General features: G+C 41.1%; 1 protein-coding gene across 1 annotated transcript in view; it reads right to left on the bottom strand.

Moving 5' to 3' along the window:
• The window catches only part of MAP4K3 (mitogen-activated protein kinase kinase kinase kinase 3), a 285,095-nt gene that overhangs the window by 25,998 nt on the left and 241,493 nt on the right, over positions 1 to 17,604 (bottom strand). Inside the window, exons 27-28 of the mRNA XM_018558848.1 lie at positions 14,711 to 14,828; positions 1,879 to 1,937 (exon numbers count right to left, since the gene is read on the bottom strand). Of these exons, the coding sequence (XP_018414350.1) occupies positions 1,879 to 1,937; positions 14,711 to 14,828 (177 nt within the window). The remainder of the gene's footprint in view (positions 1 to 1,878; positions 1,938 to 14,710; positions 14,829 to 17,604) is intronic.

The raw sequence follows: 17,604 nt of genomic DNA on the forward strand, positions 1-17,604 counted from the left end.
ACACTGACAGAATTGTCATAATTCTGGCTCTGTACGCCACCGCAATGGATTTCAAATGAAACAACCGAGATGCAATTCAAGTGCAGACTTTCATCTTTGATTCAAGGGGTTGAACAAAAATATCATATGAAATATTTAGGAATTGCAACCATTTTCATACACAGTCCCCTTATTTCATCTAATTAAATTAATTTTGGCACATGAACACAATCATAATGATTATAATTTTGAATACTTTGTTGAAGTTTGCTGAAAACATGGAAGAGGTGGCAAGAGCAAAGATGGTGGTCACTGCATCAGCCCTGCCCATGGGCATCCCTAGCTTCCTCTATCGCAACCACTGCTCACATGGCAAAGTGCAGCTGACGCCCGTAGCTCTCACATCACTAGCAGGAGACTGCGGCACTTGCCACCCTACGACCAACCCCTCTACATGCTCTAACAAGCCTAGTGCCCTGAGTTTAAGTGCCTGACACACTGCAAATGTTACATGCCTAAAACAGAGAGGGTGGCAAAAGTTCCCAAAAAGAATCCACTACACATTCTGCACCCCACTGGGGTAAAACACAGAAACCGCCACCCTAACAAAATTTAGCAATAACTTTACACAAAGGGTAATGAAAGGAAAGGAAATGGAGAGGGAGTTAAGTGTAAACAAAAGAAAGGAGTAATAAAAATTCAATATGCAGGTCATTGCAATAAATCATAATCCAGAGCAAAAGCCATTAATTTTCATAAGTATGCCCCATTGCCACCAGTACCCTCCCAAAACTGACCAAAAAAGGGGAGGAAGCCTAAACCAAATAAATACGCTTAATAAAAAATAAAACATATTTGTGTTGATCATCTTTTATTCAAGAAATGTGTAAGACAACGCTGTATTTAAATCCCTAGGGCTAACCTTGTCAAATGTAAAAGCTAAGAATGCTTCCAAAATCAGGAGTAGATTGTCTCAATAATCAAACCTTTCCCCCGCAAGGTTTTTTTTTTCTCACTTATTCAATAATCATGGCTTGCAATTTATGGGCCTGGTGGTGACTTCTAGTAAAGTGCAGGAGGTTATTCACTAAGGAGCCGAAGGATTTAGGCAAAAGTTAGGCTCGCTTTAGCTGCAGAAACCCTTCGGTTCAGCCAAACCAAATGGTTGTTGTACACGCTATTCTCAAAAGCGCGTACAGCAGCCAAAGTAAACAACTGAATTCAACTGAGCCAAACGAACATGCTTCGGGTCGGCAAAGCTGAACAAACAGGCGAAGCAGGGAGAATGGTCCACCGAAACGGAGCGAAAAAAAATATTACAAAATAAAGTTTAAAAAAAGCCTGTAGTCCCCTCCCTAATTCATACCAGACCCATGTTAGGGGGGGCCACGATGTCCAGAAAAAAAAAAAGCACGGGGTTCCCCTCTAAAGTCATACCAGACCCTTTAGATCTGGTAGAAATTTTAAGGGGGACCCCAATGCTCAACCCCCCCCCTCAAAAAGAAAATAAATAAAGCCCATACCTGACCCTTAATCCGAGCAGCAGCCTAGCAGAGCAGGAAAGGGGGGGGGCGAGCGCGAGGGAGGCAAGTAGAAACAAAAGAGAGGAGTAATAAAAAAAAATCTCTTTAATGCAGCGATCATGAATAAAAAAAATAAACAATTCAGCAATAATGAAACAAGTGCGCCCCCCACACCATACCAGGACACATGCCCTTGTTTAACACAACATTGCTGTATGTTAAAATACATTGCTGTATGGGTTATAATACATTAAAATCTGCTTAAATGTTAGAATTCCCACTGTGATTACCATACACAGCAGAAAGGTTATATACTTGCTGTATATGTCTTTCCCAATAATATGTAATAAATGTGTTTTACAAAGAAAATACTTACCAACACAGCACTTTTGACAATATTTTGTATCTGGTATTTTTGTAGAAACAGCAAACTTCCTGTACAAAGGCAAAAAGAGAAAGACAAATTAAAGCAAATTGGCCACATGGCGTACAGTGAGTGGCTCAATATATAAATCCTATTAACTACATTTATCCAAACTGGAGCAGATAAAATCTGGAGCAGCTGTGCACAGCAACCATCAGCTTCTCTCTTTCATTTTCAAATCTTAACTGAGCAAACTGAAGAGAGAAGCTGATTTGTTGCCCAGGGCAACTGCTCCAGATTTGATAAATTCCCCTCATTGTAGTTTAAAAGTAAAGCAGTCTTTCTAATGGCACCACAATATGACTCTGCAGAATACCATAAATTGTTTCAGCAAGCAACATTCTAGGTTTAACGAAAAGAAAGGAGATATTTCCACAATGGGATGTGCAAATGCCCATAGGGAAAGGGGCCTTAAAGGAAACATTGCCAGGCCTCACCAATTAAAAATTTAGAAAAGCATTTATTTAATATATTATCATTGACATGATTAAAGAATATAAAAATGAATATTGGTACATTCACCACATGGTAACGATGCCACACAATTCTGGGTCACACGGTTGGTTTCCAAAGGCTACATATATACTCTTATATATCCCAACATGTTTCGCCCATCCGGGCTTCTTCAGGGGAAACGAGAAGAGATGTATATCCTAAGTGGAAGGCAGAGACCTACATGTAATAAAATTAGGGGACTGCATCTCATCATGCAACATGGTAATCATTCAAATCCTTGGTTTCAATCATATTAATTAAAATAGTATTCCATGCTTGGGTGTTTGGAATTTCTCAAATAACCAATCAGAGGCAGAGGAATGTAAATAGGTAAAGAAACAACTGTTTAATTCAGTTCGAGTTCGGATAAAAGATGATTCTGTCAGGCATATACTACCAGAGCAGGAGGGTCGCGTCAAAGGAGCACCCCACAGCAATCAAGCGACGAGCAGCAGCTCACTCATACAGTTCTTCAGCTTTGTAATGTAACAATGATGTAATCATGTATGTATTTATGCAATTTATTTTAATCTTTTATGGGACATTACCATTAATATGCAATATAATTGAGTCTATTATGGGATACTACTACTAATATATTTCTTCTCTAATATATAGTAATGTATCGGATCCCTTTTTATATATGACACACTCAGACTTTGATGCGAGTAGATACAGTTTGTAATTAAACTACCGTATCTACAAGTATATAATGGCATTCCCTTCTAGATGGAGATGCCTGTAACATATATGCCCTGGTATTTTCAGTTTTTTTTTAAATATATACCTCATGGGTCTAATCACGGGACTGCATCTCCCCTCATGTCAAAATTCTTCCACCTCGGCTAGATGATTTTGCAAAGATAGCAGATTTCTGCACAAGGACAAGTTATTTACCATTAGTCTATAGAAAATGTCACTTTAAAACTATTAAAAGCTATTTTGATGAACGCATGCTTGCTGTGTACATAAAAGAAAGCATGCTATTATTAGTTGCTTACTATCTCAGTATCTTAAAATAAAGTGTCCCTCACCAAGTGTTTATTAAGAAAACATGCTGAACCTTTGCTTCTGCTGTATAGTTTTGCAATTTAGTAATATTTAGCTCTTGTAAATATGGAGCTGTTAGCATGTGTCACACAATACATTAACAAAAGGCAAAGGGCTACAGGAAGACCACTTTCTGCTGTACACAGGTAAATATGGAAAGCAACAATGTAACATGGTGGCTGCTGTACTTTAACTGTCATCTGTCTTTGAATTTTGAGACTTTAAACTAAACCTAGAATGTTCTAAATCCACATTAGCGGGCATGTATTGCAAATGGACGTAGAGGAGATGGACGTTTCACACCCCAATATGTAGTATAACGAAAAGAAAGGAGATATTTCCACAATGGGATGTGCAAATGCCTCAATGCCAGGCCTCACCAATTAAAAATTTAGAAAAGCATTTATTTAATATATTATCATTGACATGATTAAAGAATATAAAAATGAATATTGGTACATTCACCACATGGTAACGATGCCACACAATTCTGGGTCACACGGTTGGTTTCCAAAGGCTACATATATACTCTTATATATCCCAACATGTTTCGCCCATCCGGGCTTCTTCAGTGGAAACGAGAAGAGATGTATATCCTAAGTGGAAGGCAGAGACCTACATGTAATAAAATTAGGGGACTGCATCTCATCATGCAACATGGTAATCATTCAAATCCTTGGTTTCAATCATATTAATTAAAATAGTATTCCATGCTTGGGTGTTTGGAATTTCTCAAATAACCAATCAGAGGCAGAGGAATGTAAATAGGTAAAGAAACAACTGTTTAATTCAGTTCGAGTTCGGATAAAAGATGATTCTGTCAGGCATATACTACCAGAGCAGGAGGGTCGCGTCAAAGGAGCACACCACAGCAATCAAGCGACGAGCAGCAGCTCACTCATACAGTTCTTCAGCTTTGTAATGTAACAATGATGTAATCATGTATGTATTTATGCAATTTATTTTAATCTTTTATGGGACATTACCATTAATATGCAATATAATTGAGTCTATTATGGGATACTACTACTAATATATTTCTTCTCTAATATATAGTAATGTATCGGATCCCTTTTTATATATGACACACTCAGACTTTGATGCGAGTAGATACAGTTTGTAATTAAACTACCGTATCTACAAGTATATAATGGCATTCCCTTCTAGATGGAGATGCCTGTAACATATATGCCCTGGTATTTTCAGTTTTTTTTTAAATATATACCTCATGGGTCTAATCACGGGACTGCATCTCCCCTCATGTCAAAATTCTTCCACCTCGGCTATTAACCTCTTTCATCTCTAATTACTCCATGTTTATTTCTATTTTTTTCTCTTTTCGAATTTGTGATTCTTGCCGGGACTTGGACTGCCACTTTGATGTCCATATACAGGAGGGTCGTGGGGACGTGCCAGACGACCTGCTATCCAGTAACTAGGGCCGATATATGGTCCCCTGATCTCTGGAGAGGATGCGCCTATCACGGCTTCCGTAGCCTCTACCTTCTTTATGCTGCGGGCTGAGGCTCCGCCCCTTTGGGGGCGAGGCCGCACTATGTGACGTAGCTTCTACTTTCCTTACGCTGCTGGCTGAGGCTCCGCCCCTTTGGGGGCGAGGCCGCACTACGTGACGTCTATCACGGCGATCTGCGGTCTTCTGTTGCTCCCCACGTTGCATGCCGTGACTCCGCCCCATTTGGGGGCGGAGCCGCGTCATGTGACGTTCAGGGGTAGCATATAAAATAACCGCGATTGCGGTCATTTCTTGTACGGCACCTGGGAGAGGAGCAGCACAACATCACGTCTCATGAGGTACTGGGATCATATGAATTGTCACCATTTCTAATTTATTACACCACCAAAACTTTCAATCATTGATCACCTATTTTTTCACTGTTAACAAGCACTTACTTTCCCACTTTTCTAGTGGTATCACCGTTTTCAGATTAGCTTTTATACAGTTAATATATACCTCACACTATCCATACTATTCAATTATTTTCAGCATTTATTCAACATTATGTCTCCTCTTTATCACTAAAATTTTTTGAATTTTGATTGATTGCTCACTTTTTTACATTGAACTTTTAAGGTCTTTTTCACATGATCTCTATTTTATATATATTTTTTATCTTATTTGTTCACTGATCTTCATATCCCCCACTTCTTATTTTATTTTTACACTTTTATATATTTTTTTATATCAATTTTTTACTACCTCACACCTATCCATTATGATCTATCTCTGTTTAATTATTATTTATCTAACGACACACTTTGCATCCAGCAACACTTATTTCACCACATTTCACCATCCATTCATTTTAACACTTACCTGTTTAGCGACTATTGCACACAGATCTCATACAACAAAGACAACCAATCACCCATATTCCCTCTATAGATCACAATTAATTTTCATGTTATGTTCTCACACATTTATACGAACATTAATTAATAACATATTAATTTAGTTTGATATATTGATACTATACGCTAGATATAGTCACACTTATTCTTTTCACCTTATCCCAATATCCATTGGATAATATTAATATTGACTTACTTTCTTTCCTTCCTTCCCCCCCCCCCTTCTCCCCCCCCCCCTTTTTGTTTTTTCTTTCTCTTCTCTTGCAAGGGTTGATTGATATCATTTGTATGCATTTTAGCAGGGTATCATAACAACTCACCTGCTAACGCTTGCTGCTGCTGCTTGTCGCTTGATTGCTGTGGTGTGCTCATTTGACGCGACCTTCCTGCTCAGGCAGTATATGCCTGACAGAATCATCTTTTATCTGAACTCGAACTGAATGAAACCGTTGTTTCTTTATCTACTTTTTACATTCCTCTGCCTCTGATTGGTTATTCGAGAAATTCCAAACACGTAAGCCTTGAATACTATTTTAATTAATATGATTGAAACCAAGGATTTGAATGATTACCATGTTGCATGATGAGATGCAGTCCCCTAATTTTATTACATGTAGGTCTCTGCCTTCCACTTAGGATATACATCTCTTCTCGTTTCCACTGAAGAAGCCCGGATGGGCGAAACATGTTGGGATATATAAGAGTATATATGTAGCCTTTGGAAACCAACCGTGTGACCCAGAATTGTGTGGCATCGTTACCATGTGGTGAATGTACCAATATACGTTTCATTTTTATATTCTTTAATCATGTCAATGATAATATATTAAATAAATTCTTTTTTAAATTTTTAATTGGTGAGGCATTTGCACATCCCATTGTGGAAATATCTCCTTTCTTTTCGTTATACTACATATTGGGGTGTGAAACGTCCATCTCCTCTACGTCCATTTGCAATACATGCCCGCTAATGTGGATTTAGAACATTCTAGGTTTAGTTTAAAGTCTCAAAATTCAAAGACAGATGACAGTTAAAGTACAGCAGCCACCATGTTACATTGTTGCTTTCCATATTTACCTGTGTACAGCAGAAAGTGGTCTTCCTGTAGCCCTTTGCCTTTTGTTAATGTATTGTGTGACACATGCTAACAGCTCCATATTTACAAGAGCTAAATATTACTAAATTGCAAAACTATACAGCAGAAGCAAAGGTTCAGCATGTTTTCTTAATAAACACTTGGTGAGGGACACTTTATTTTAAGATACTGAGATAGTAAGCAACTAATAATAGCATGCTTTCTTTTATGTACACAGCAAGCATGCGTTCATCAAAATAGCTTTTAATAGTTTTAAAGTGACATTTTCTATAGACTAATGGTAAATAACTTGTCCTTGTGCAGAAATCTGCTATCTTTGCAAAATCATCTTGCCCATGTCTTCTGCTAACTTAGCTCCGCAGCACCTGGGCAACTAACTTCTCCCTGCTCATTTCATCGGAACCAGAGAAGTTATATAACAAGCTCCCTCGACTTCCTTTTGCCCCCTGCACCTGACAAGCACCATGAGCCCGCCTGGAAAAACTAAACAACGCCCCAAATCTGACCCGAAGACACCTACCGTCGGATTCAAGATGACGCCGGCCACATCTGAGGAAGGCCCTACGCGTGCATCTGATGATTCTGATAGCACGGTAGATAGTCAGACGGTTCTCATCAGCCTTGCACCCCCCATCCGCAATGCCTTCAGTGGCTTTGTTAGCCAGCATCAGGTCTGTGATGCGTGATGAACTGTCCGCAGCAACTAAAAAAAATTATCTGCAGATCTCACGAGAGAATTGCGCGAGGTTGGCAATCGGACCGCCATGTTTGAAAGCCGCATGGTGTCCAGTGTCGGATGAGTCTGGTCGATTTCCTCCTTCACAACATTCTCAAGCTCTTCAGCGCCTGAAATTCCAGCGATTCCAAATCCCCTGCTGATCGCTGAATGGTGTCCTACAGTTATCACCTGAGGCTTCTTCTTTTTTCAAGACGCTTACTGTTTCCTTACCACCCGTTGATCTGTAATCAAGGTTTGCCCAGCTGGGCTGAGCTACTGTGGATTTCCTCTCCTTTCTTTTTCTCTTTATTAGTTTTCAATTTTATATTTTCTGATATTCTTTAAAGTGCCTTATTTGCCATGTATACCTGCTAGTGGTATCAGTACTGGCAATTAAGCTCTATTCAAATGTCATGGACTGTTTACATTGAACTAGTCTAACGTTTACTTGATCTGTTTCATTGTTCCTTCCCCGTGGGACTGGGAATGTGCTCTAGGGCCACACTTTAAGTGATGTGTCCCAGAGCACGGCCTACCTATTTATCTTGTATGACTCATCCCCTAGATAGATTCCCGAAGTCTTCCACTGGCACCAAAATGATACTTAAATTACTATAAATTGGTCCCGGTTAGGCCCTTTGCTACTGTTTTAACAACCCGGCATATCGTTTACTAATACCGCTAGTTCGGTTCACACTATATCTTGCCCTAGTAACCTTTGGTTTTCGGGGTCTTTACAGTACTTATGGTTACTGATCCCCCTAATTACTTAGCTACCCCCACTCCCTATTAATTTGGCGGCAGGCTCTGGGCTTGGGATACATTGTGTTCTGCATTCTGATTATATATTGATTCTCAAGCTGGAGACTAATTGTACTTTTACATCTATTAGTGTTTACACTTTCATGACTTCGTTGTTATGTTTACTGACCATTACCAGGCACGCTTAACTATAAAGATTCTAGCTTATGCTGGTTTCTCTATGTGTCGTATAGGTTTCCATAGGGAAACGCAACATTTTTGTCGCCTTATATTTACATATTGCTTAGGATGTTCGAGGATCTCTGCTTGACACTTCCTTAATTCCCCTGTCCTCTTTATTCCCTCATCCCTAACCAGGCGTCTACACCCTATCCCTTTCACCTGACTCCCACCCATTTTTTATTTCCTTAGGGGTATTCTAATTGCATTGCACAAGAAAGCAGTGCGTTAAGCAAATTTTGGATCCGGCAGGTAGATACCTTCTTCTACAGGGCGCTATCTATGATTCTGTTATCGCTATCCTTTCCAACTATGAACCTAATTCGAAACAGATGCCCTTTTTATCCCATCTTTTATCCCTACTCAATACTTATGCGAAAGGCATGATTTTGCTTTGCGGAGATTCTAACTCGGTCCTTGATCCTAAACTGGACAAGTCCCCACACAGATTCTTCAACCTTTCAATCTACACTCGATCGCAGCAACTTCGTGGATCTCTGGAGAGAACTTCACCTACTCACTAAAGACTATACCTTTTATTTCCATGCCCACAATTCCTATTCATATGTTTGTTTCAAGTTCTTCCCTTCCATTAGTGGACAATGCTGTCATTGCCTCTGCCCCTTGGACTGACCACGATCCCACTATAGTCATTTAACGATCTCTTCAATCTCACTCTGGCCCTAAATCTTGGACGCTTCACGAATCTCTACAGTCTAGCCCACATCTTATGGCTGACCTCCAGTCTGCAACTTTGGAATATTTTTGTCCGTATTCTGGCACTGAGTGCTCTCTGGTCACCCTGTGGGCAGCCTATAAAAGTGTCATTCGTGGCCATCTAATTCGTATACCTTCTCAACGCAAGAAGGAGAGACAACAACGTTCAAATCAATTGGAGCCAGCCTTGGATGTGGCCCCTACTCAGTTCAAATGTTCCCCGACTCCTGCAAACTCTGCCACACTTTTCAAGGTACCTACTGACCTTGACTTGTGTTTGAATGAAGATGTGGAACGCACTCTATGGTGGACAAAACAAAAATTGTATGGAAAAGTGAACAAACCTGATACTATGTTGGCTAGAAAACTTTGGTTCTTTAATCCGACGCCCCTTCCTATAACTCTGAATACCAGATCCAATACTACCACGAGTAACCCAGTTAAGGTATTAGATATGCTGGATTCTTCATGCCCTAGGTGCAGACATTACAGAAGAGGAGGTTCTCCTTGCGATACAAAGTCTCAAAACTGGTAAAAGAGCAGGCCTAGATAGTTTCTCTGCGATCTTTTATTAAAAAAATGTCAGATCTGTTGGTCCCCCATCTTACCCATCTGTATTTAATTCACTCAAGTCCAACGGAGTGCTGGATCAGTACCAGGGGTGTCCCGAGGCCTGGTGCGGAGCGGAGATCGGGAGCCACCCCGCCGGGACCTCATTGCGCATGCGTGTTCGTCTAATAGACTCTGCCTGCCGGCGGCCATCTTGGTGATGGACGTCGGCAGAGAGAGGAGGGCTATTCACCCGTCGGTATGAGGTATGCTGCCGTCCCCTACTCTCTCCTGACACTGTCAGGCTCTTGGTGCCCTACTTTTTAGAGGGGGGGTCACACCAAAATCACTGTCATTTCGGTGTCACCCCTCCAATGATGTCACTTCACATCATTAGCTTTCGGCTAATGTAGTGATGCTCTCACAGCCTAACAAGGATCCCCGGATATGGTACGCTACTGTGTAATCCCGAGTGTGGCTCGGGGTTACCGCTTATGGTACTGAAAATTAACCCCGAGCCACAATACCACCAGGAAGGTTAACGAAGATCTCTAAATGGTGTGACCACCAGGGTTTGAGCAAGGGCACAACCTTGTGTGTAAACTTCAAAATAGAATCTATGGAATCAAGTAAACTGCAACAATGTGGAATGAGAAAGTGAATTAAGTACTCATGAAAGAGGGATGCACAAGAAGCAAAGCAGATCCCTGTCATTATTCCTGGAACAAGAAGGGGACTATAGTCAAATAGTTCACAAACTGTAAAACAAAACTTTGAAATTAAAGAGCTAAGAAACATCAGTCACTATCTGGGAATTCAAATAGAAGAGAGAAGATGATGAAAGCTATCTTCTCAACCAAATGCAGAAAATTGCAGACATTTTGGAACAATTTCCAATGCACGATGCAAAAGAAGTAAAAACAACTATGGAACCAGGCTTCCAAAAGAGCAGTAAAGCAGAAAACTTGCTACCCAACAATGACATATACCACAGAGCAATCGAAACCTAATATACATTGCTATTGTGACAAGACCAGACATCGCGGCAGCAGTGGGCATACTCACTAAAAAAAGTCGCAGCACCCTGTCAGCGTGACTGGAACGCAATAAAGACGGTAATACAATATGAAGCTGCGACTGCCAGCCGAGTCAAATCCAGAACTAGTTGGATTTGCGGATGCTGATTGGACCATAGACTCCACAGACCGCAAATCCACAAGTGGTTACATCTTCCAATATGGGTAAGGAACCATAAGTTGGTCTAGCTCAAAGCAAACAACGGTTGCACTTTGCTCAACTGAAGCTGAATACATAGCAGCAGCACACGCTTGTCAAGAAGCAATATGGAGTTGCCAGCTTTTAATGGACATGGGTATAGACATGTCAAACCCCATCCCGATCTTTGAAGACAACCAGGGATTTATTAAGCTCACACAATCCGAAAGGGTCAACCCTAGAACCAAGCACTTTGACGTGAATTATCATCTGCTAAGGGACACTGAAGAGCAAGCTATTATCAACATGCAATATTGCTCATCAGAAGAAATGACTGCGGACGGTCTCATCAAGCCATTGACAAAGTATTGTCACAGTTTCCTTCGAGAGAAGCTGAATGTCAAATAGCAATGCATATGCTGTTGAGAAGGGGTGTTGGAAATACAAGAACATATGCCAATATGCACTGTATTACTGACATTCATATGCAGTGTTACATCTTTTGGGCTGTAGATGGTGCTGTAGTGCAAGTCTAGTCTATTTTTTTTTTTTAGTTTTCTTTTGTTCAATAAAACAAAAGCGATATACAGGAACAGGATAAGAAGATTAGCTGACGCAGCAGCCATACACAATCCAGTAGAACAAAGTCATCAACCAACTTACAGTAAAACAGACTGAACAGCCAAGTCAGCCCTTGAGAGAGTAAAACGGAAGGTAGTGACAGATCAAGGTGCCCCTACAACCATGCCAGGCTCCTTGTTCAATCTATATCTAGTAAGGCAATAAAAAAAACACGGAAATGGCTTTGAGGGGACAAAATTACAATCCTGCAAATAACAATTCCCTGACCTGTGGGAGACCAATTCCGACAGTCAGGGGCAATACATATTTTAGATCAGCTTGGGGAGGGGGTAGGGAGTAAGAAGAAAGGAAAAGAAAAAAAATTAGAAAGAAAAGAAGAAGCGGAAAAGAAGAAGAATAGAAGAACAGGGTCCTGAAAGAAGAAATAGCCAAATGAAAGAATAGATAAGAAATTCAGATCTCATTGGTATGAGTTTAAAGAGCAGCAAGATCTCACAGACAAATGATCAGCCCCACTGGGCTGTGAAACAAAAGGGGTTCAGGTCGAGTGGGCCTTGTTTGGACAAAATTAACCATTTAAGAAATTATCAAGCTGTCAAAGACTGAATGGTTCCCACTGATCAACGTCATTAAAGAGGCAAAGCCCAACCCCTGAAAAACAAGCCCACACCATAATCCTCCCTCAAAAAAGCTTTACACTTGGCATAATGCAGTCAGACAAGTACCGTTCTTCTGGCAACCGCCAAACCTAGACATGTCCATCGGATTGCCAGATAGAGAAGCGCAATTCGTCACTCCAGAGAACACATCTCCACTTCTCTAGAGTCCAGTGGCGGCGTGCTTTACACCACTGCATCCGGCGCTTTGCATTGCACTTGGTGAAGTAAGGCTTGGATGCAGCTGCTTGGCCATGGAAACCCATTCCATGAAGCTCTCTATGCACTGTTGTTGTGCCAATCTGAAGGCCACACAAAGTTTGGAGGTCCGTAGCTATTAAGACAGTTGCCGACTTCTGCGCACTGTGCGCTTCAGCGTTCCCAGTTGCTTCCACTTTGTTATAATACCACTAACAGTTGACCGTGGAATATTTAGAGGTGATTGGTACACCTGAATCCAACGATTTGGAGGTGTGTCCCAATACTTTTGGCAATATAGTATGTGTATACAGGTGAAACTCGAATAATTAGAATATCGTGCAAAGTTAATTTATTTCACTAATGCAACTTAAAAGGTGAAACTAATATATGAGATAGACTCATTACATGCAAAGCAAGATAATTCAAGCCGTGATTTGTCATAATTGTGATGATTATGGCTTACAGCTCATGAAAACCCCAAGAACCCCAAATCCACAACCTCAAAAAAGTAGATTATTACATGCAATCAATAAAACAAGGATTGTACATAGAACAATATCGGACCTCTGAAAAGTACAAGCATGCATATGTACTCAGTACTTGGTTTGGGCCCCTTTTGCAGAACTTACTGCAATTACTTTTGCACGATATTCTAATTATTCGAGTTTCACCTGTATATCTCTCTATCTATATCTATAGATATAGATAGATAGATATCTATATTTATATAGATATCTATCTATATATCTATAGATATATATTATATATACACTAGGGCTGGTACTGATTAAAATTTTCGTGTTCGATTAATCAAATTATTTTTAAATCGCTTAATCGATTAATTATAACGCACATACAGATCCAACTACATTGGCCTATACACATACAGCACAGCAATGAAGTAATACAATGAACTAGGATCACACTAATCCAGCACGTTATTAATCTAACGTGCCCCACTCAATATGGCCACCGCTTGAGTGGGGCAACTCAGAATAATAACGTGCTGGATTAGTGTGATCCTGGTTCATTTCATTACTTCATTGCTATGCTGTATGTGTATAGGCCAATGCCTTGGAGTTTGGTCCAAACTTGTGGGCACACTGACCAGCTGGGAAGATTGTAAAAGAAAGGTTCGATGTCAATTGGCAGGCTGCACAGTGATGTTCCCTTTACAAGTAAAATAATTTTTTCTTGAGGGCACAGTCACATTGATGTGTTATGGCAACGTGCAATTTACCACTTGGTGCAAAATTACAATAATCTGCCTTAAAACTGCTTTAACGCATGATAATGCTTTGCATGACCGGGCCACATAATGTGAATGGGCCCTAAAGGCTACCATTGCTGATCTCCCCTCCTTAAAAAAAAAACACTAGTTGCTTGGTTATGCGTACTCCTCGATTCCTGATTTCACCTTTAGTGAAGTTGTCCATTAATAAAATTCCCCCAGCTCTCTGAGTGCAGTCCACCAGGGATAAAACCTTCCTCCAGCAAGTTACTTGGGCAAACTCACTGGCCCAAGTGGCTCCGCCGGCTAACGAAGGGGGGAGGAGTCAGGTGACGTCCCGGATATCGACGTCACCGGACTCCTCCCACTTCCCTTCGTTAGCCGTCACGGACATCGACTTCACAGGACTCCTCTCCCCTTCCCTTCGTTAGCCGACGGAGCCACTTGGGGAAGGGGGAAGGAGTCTGGTGACGTCGATGTCCGTGACGTCACTGGATCTCCGACGGGACTCCCGGAAGCCGGCGGAGAGGTGAGTGTTTTCATTTTTGATCGATCAAAATAATTTTAATCGATCAAAAAGTTTGACGAATAATCAAGAAATTAATCGTTAATTTCCGCAGCCCTAATATACATACACACACACAGTACATGGAGGATAATACCAATATTTAGGCTCATAGCTAAATTGTGAAAATGGCTCTGGAGTTTACTAGGTTAACAAGCTACCAAGTAGACCAGGGACACTCATAATGACTGAGGAAGGTGTACACAATGATCTTGCCACTTTGAAGTCTTCAAAAGATGTAAGAAATTGTTAAATTTGCAGCAACTATTAAAAGCTGTTATATGATTTTGCCAAAGAAAAAGACAGAAAACTAGAAACAGTTCATGTGCCATAAACTTTTCATAAGTTTACACTCACCTGGGAAGTATTCTGTCAGGAAGCTTGTGGGCTGCAATGGCAACAGGCAGTTTTTGCATTTGTCTTGCATAATCAAACAAGCCAGGGAGATTGTGTGAATACAACTGGGAAGCTTTACCTGCAAGTAACACAGAAATGGTACAAGTTTTATTATGAAATATTCATTGAGCAATTCACTCAAATTAGTAAAAAATATTTTGGGCAACAATAACCACTTGAAGACCGGCGTGTTAAACTCCCTTCCTGTCCAGGCCATTTTTGAGTATTCAGCGCTGAGGTACTTTGACTGACATTTATTCTGTCATGCAGCACTATACTGAAATACTGTAAATTCTATATCATTTTTTAGGGACAGATACAGTTTTCTTTTGGTGCTATTTAATCAGCACTGGGTTTTTTTTTTTTTACTATACAATGAAAAAAGTACAGAAAACTTTTCCCTACATTATGTTATCAAACATTTATTACTCCCTAAATGTTTGGAAAATATAAAAGATGGGGTGACGTCAGGCAAATAGACACCAAACATGTCCCGCTTTAAAACTGCACTCGTCCACAGAATCGCAAAAAACTACCATACCTAAAATAGGCCATAGGCAATGCTTTAAAAGCTTTTCCCGGTCATCTGTTTAGTGTCATCAGTGATTAATGGTCCTAAAATTATTGCTTGCCCTCCGACGTCCTCGGTGATGTGTAACGTGTGGCATAATCGTTTTCGCATTTAGGCGCACCCGACGCGTATATATATATATTTTTTAAAAACTTTTTTTTACACTTAACTTTATTGCTTTCACATACGGGGCTAAGAAGATCCCTATTTGATAGCAAATATACAATGGAAGACCTCTCTAAGACCCCTGTCACCTAGGGACTCCCAAAGATGATGAAGCAGAGATCTGCAGCCAGAGAAATGACAGCTGAAGGGGCGAGACTGACTATACGGGCGGTCGGGCACTGCCCGAGGGCCCGTGGTCAGGAGGGGGCCCGTCACCGACCCCCAATGCCCCTATGTATCAGTTCCCGGGGCACACTCCAGATTCTCACCTGGGGTGCTCCGTGCCGGCCTCCGGTGCCTCCCCGGTCTCCACTGCACGTTAAATGTTTAAAGAGGGCCACCGCTACTCGCGGCAAGTGCCCGGATCACATTTAATATATTGCCGAATTGACAATATATTAAATGAAAAACATGACTTGGTGGTCCAGTGGGGAATCAGTATGATCTGCATCTCTTGCTGATGCAGACCATACTGATCGCTCCCTCGTAGTGCCACAGCTGACTGGCAGGGAGCGATTAATTTTTTTTAAGGTCCCCCGCCCCTCACGTCCATGTACATACAATGCAAACACGCGTCGGATGCGCCTACATGCAAAAACAAAAATTGCGCCACACATGTTACATATCAATTACTGTTAGCACTAAACTGTTGAGCCGTAAAAGCATTGAAAGCGTCGCCTATGGAAAATTTTGGTTATTGTAGTTTTTTGCGGTTTCACGGACGCACGCTATTTTAAGGCTTGACATGTTTGGCGTGACCCCGTCTTTCATATTTTACATTTGTGCAAATACCGTGCAACATAAAAAATTGCAACTAGCATCTTTTTATTCTACAGAGCCTCTGCTTTCCGAAAAAAATATTGTTTGGAGGTCTGAAGCTGTTTTCTAGCCAAAAATGCAGATTTTATCATGTGTGTGCAAATGTAAGAAATTACAGCAAGTGATTAATGAGCCTGTGTTTTAATGCGTGTATAAATATTTGAATATGTGTGTTTCCCTATTTTCCGGAGACAGTGATGCTGAACATTTTTTAAACCCCAGTGCCCAAACTGCAACGCAATACTAAAGTTATTTTCAATGTTGGCACTTTGAGATAAATACATTGATTTTGTGTCGCAGTTTGGGCACTCGGGTTCAAAAACGTTCGCCATCACTATCACTATCCTAGTCTGACACACTAGTCTAGTGTGGTTTGTAATAGACATGTGCAGGGCAAATTTGGTTTAGATGAAACAAATGAAAACCATTTTTATTTGTTTCGTCAAAGGAAACAAATTTTAATGCGGTTTTGGATTCAGAGGCAATGAGCCTCCGAATCCGAAACCGCACAAAGAAATTGCAGATTCAGCGACGGCCATATCGGCTGCCAGCGTGTTCTGCGCATGCGTGCCGCCATTTTGGAGTATATCTTGGTATGAACCTGAACATGTGGGCACTGCCATCTTGGTGTATACCAAGACATACTCCAAAATGGCGTTGCGCATGCACAGAACACGGCGGCCGATATGGGCACTGCACGTTTATGCAGGCGGGGCTTGTATATGGGTGGGGCCCCATAATCTTGTATTGCGGGGGGGGCCCCATGTGTTGTCAGTCCGCCCCTGTGTAATCCACATCCACCATCAAAGATCGGAGGAGAGATCAGCAAGCAGGAGAATGCTGATCTCTCCTCCATTTTACAGGATAAACAGGAGCTGTGCCGGACCCAAGCATGCACGGGGGACAGCGAAGCCCGGGATAACCGGCAGTGGAGGGGGCACACGCTGTTTGGCACTTTTGCGGGATTCTGTTCGGGGGCTCACGTGAGCAGAAAAAAAGAAGATGTACAGGTATGTCCACCCGCTGGAAGGAGCTTGACGTCCATCCATTTATATACAATGGGTAGACAACAAGTAGTTAAATGTATAAGTCAAATTAGTGGACATTTTCCCAGTGAAAATGACATTCCCTATACTTTTGCAACATCTGTTCTTCAATATGAGAAGGTCTTTACTGTAACAGTTACCCTTTTTTTATCTGAATAAAGAGTGAATGTTACTTTTCCTGCACATTTACCTGACTTTTCCTCATCTTGTCTGAAAATAAAATGCACATGGCTGAACTGTCGAATCATTGCCTT

Source organism: Nanorana parkeri, unplaced genomic scaffold (genome assembly GCF_000935625.1).
Source record: "Nanorana parkeri isolate BGI_ZX_2015 unplaced genomic scaffold, ASM93562v1 scaffold363, whole genome shotgun sequence".
In the NCBI taxonomy this organism is placed as follows: domain Eukaryota; kingdom Metazoa; phylum Chordata; class Amphibia; order Anura; family Dicroglossidae; genus Nanorana; species Nanorana parkeri.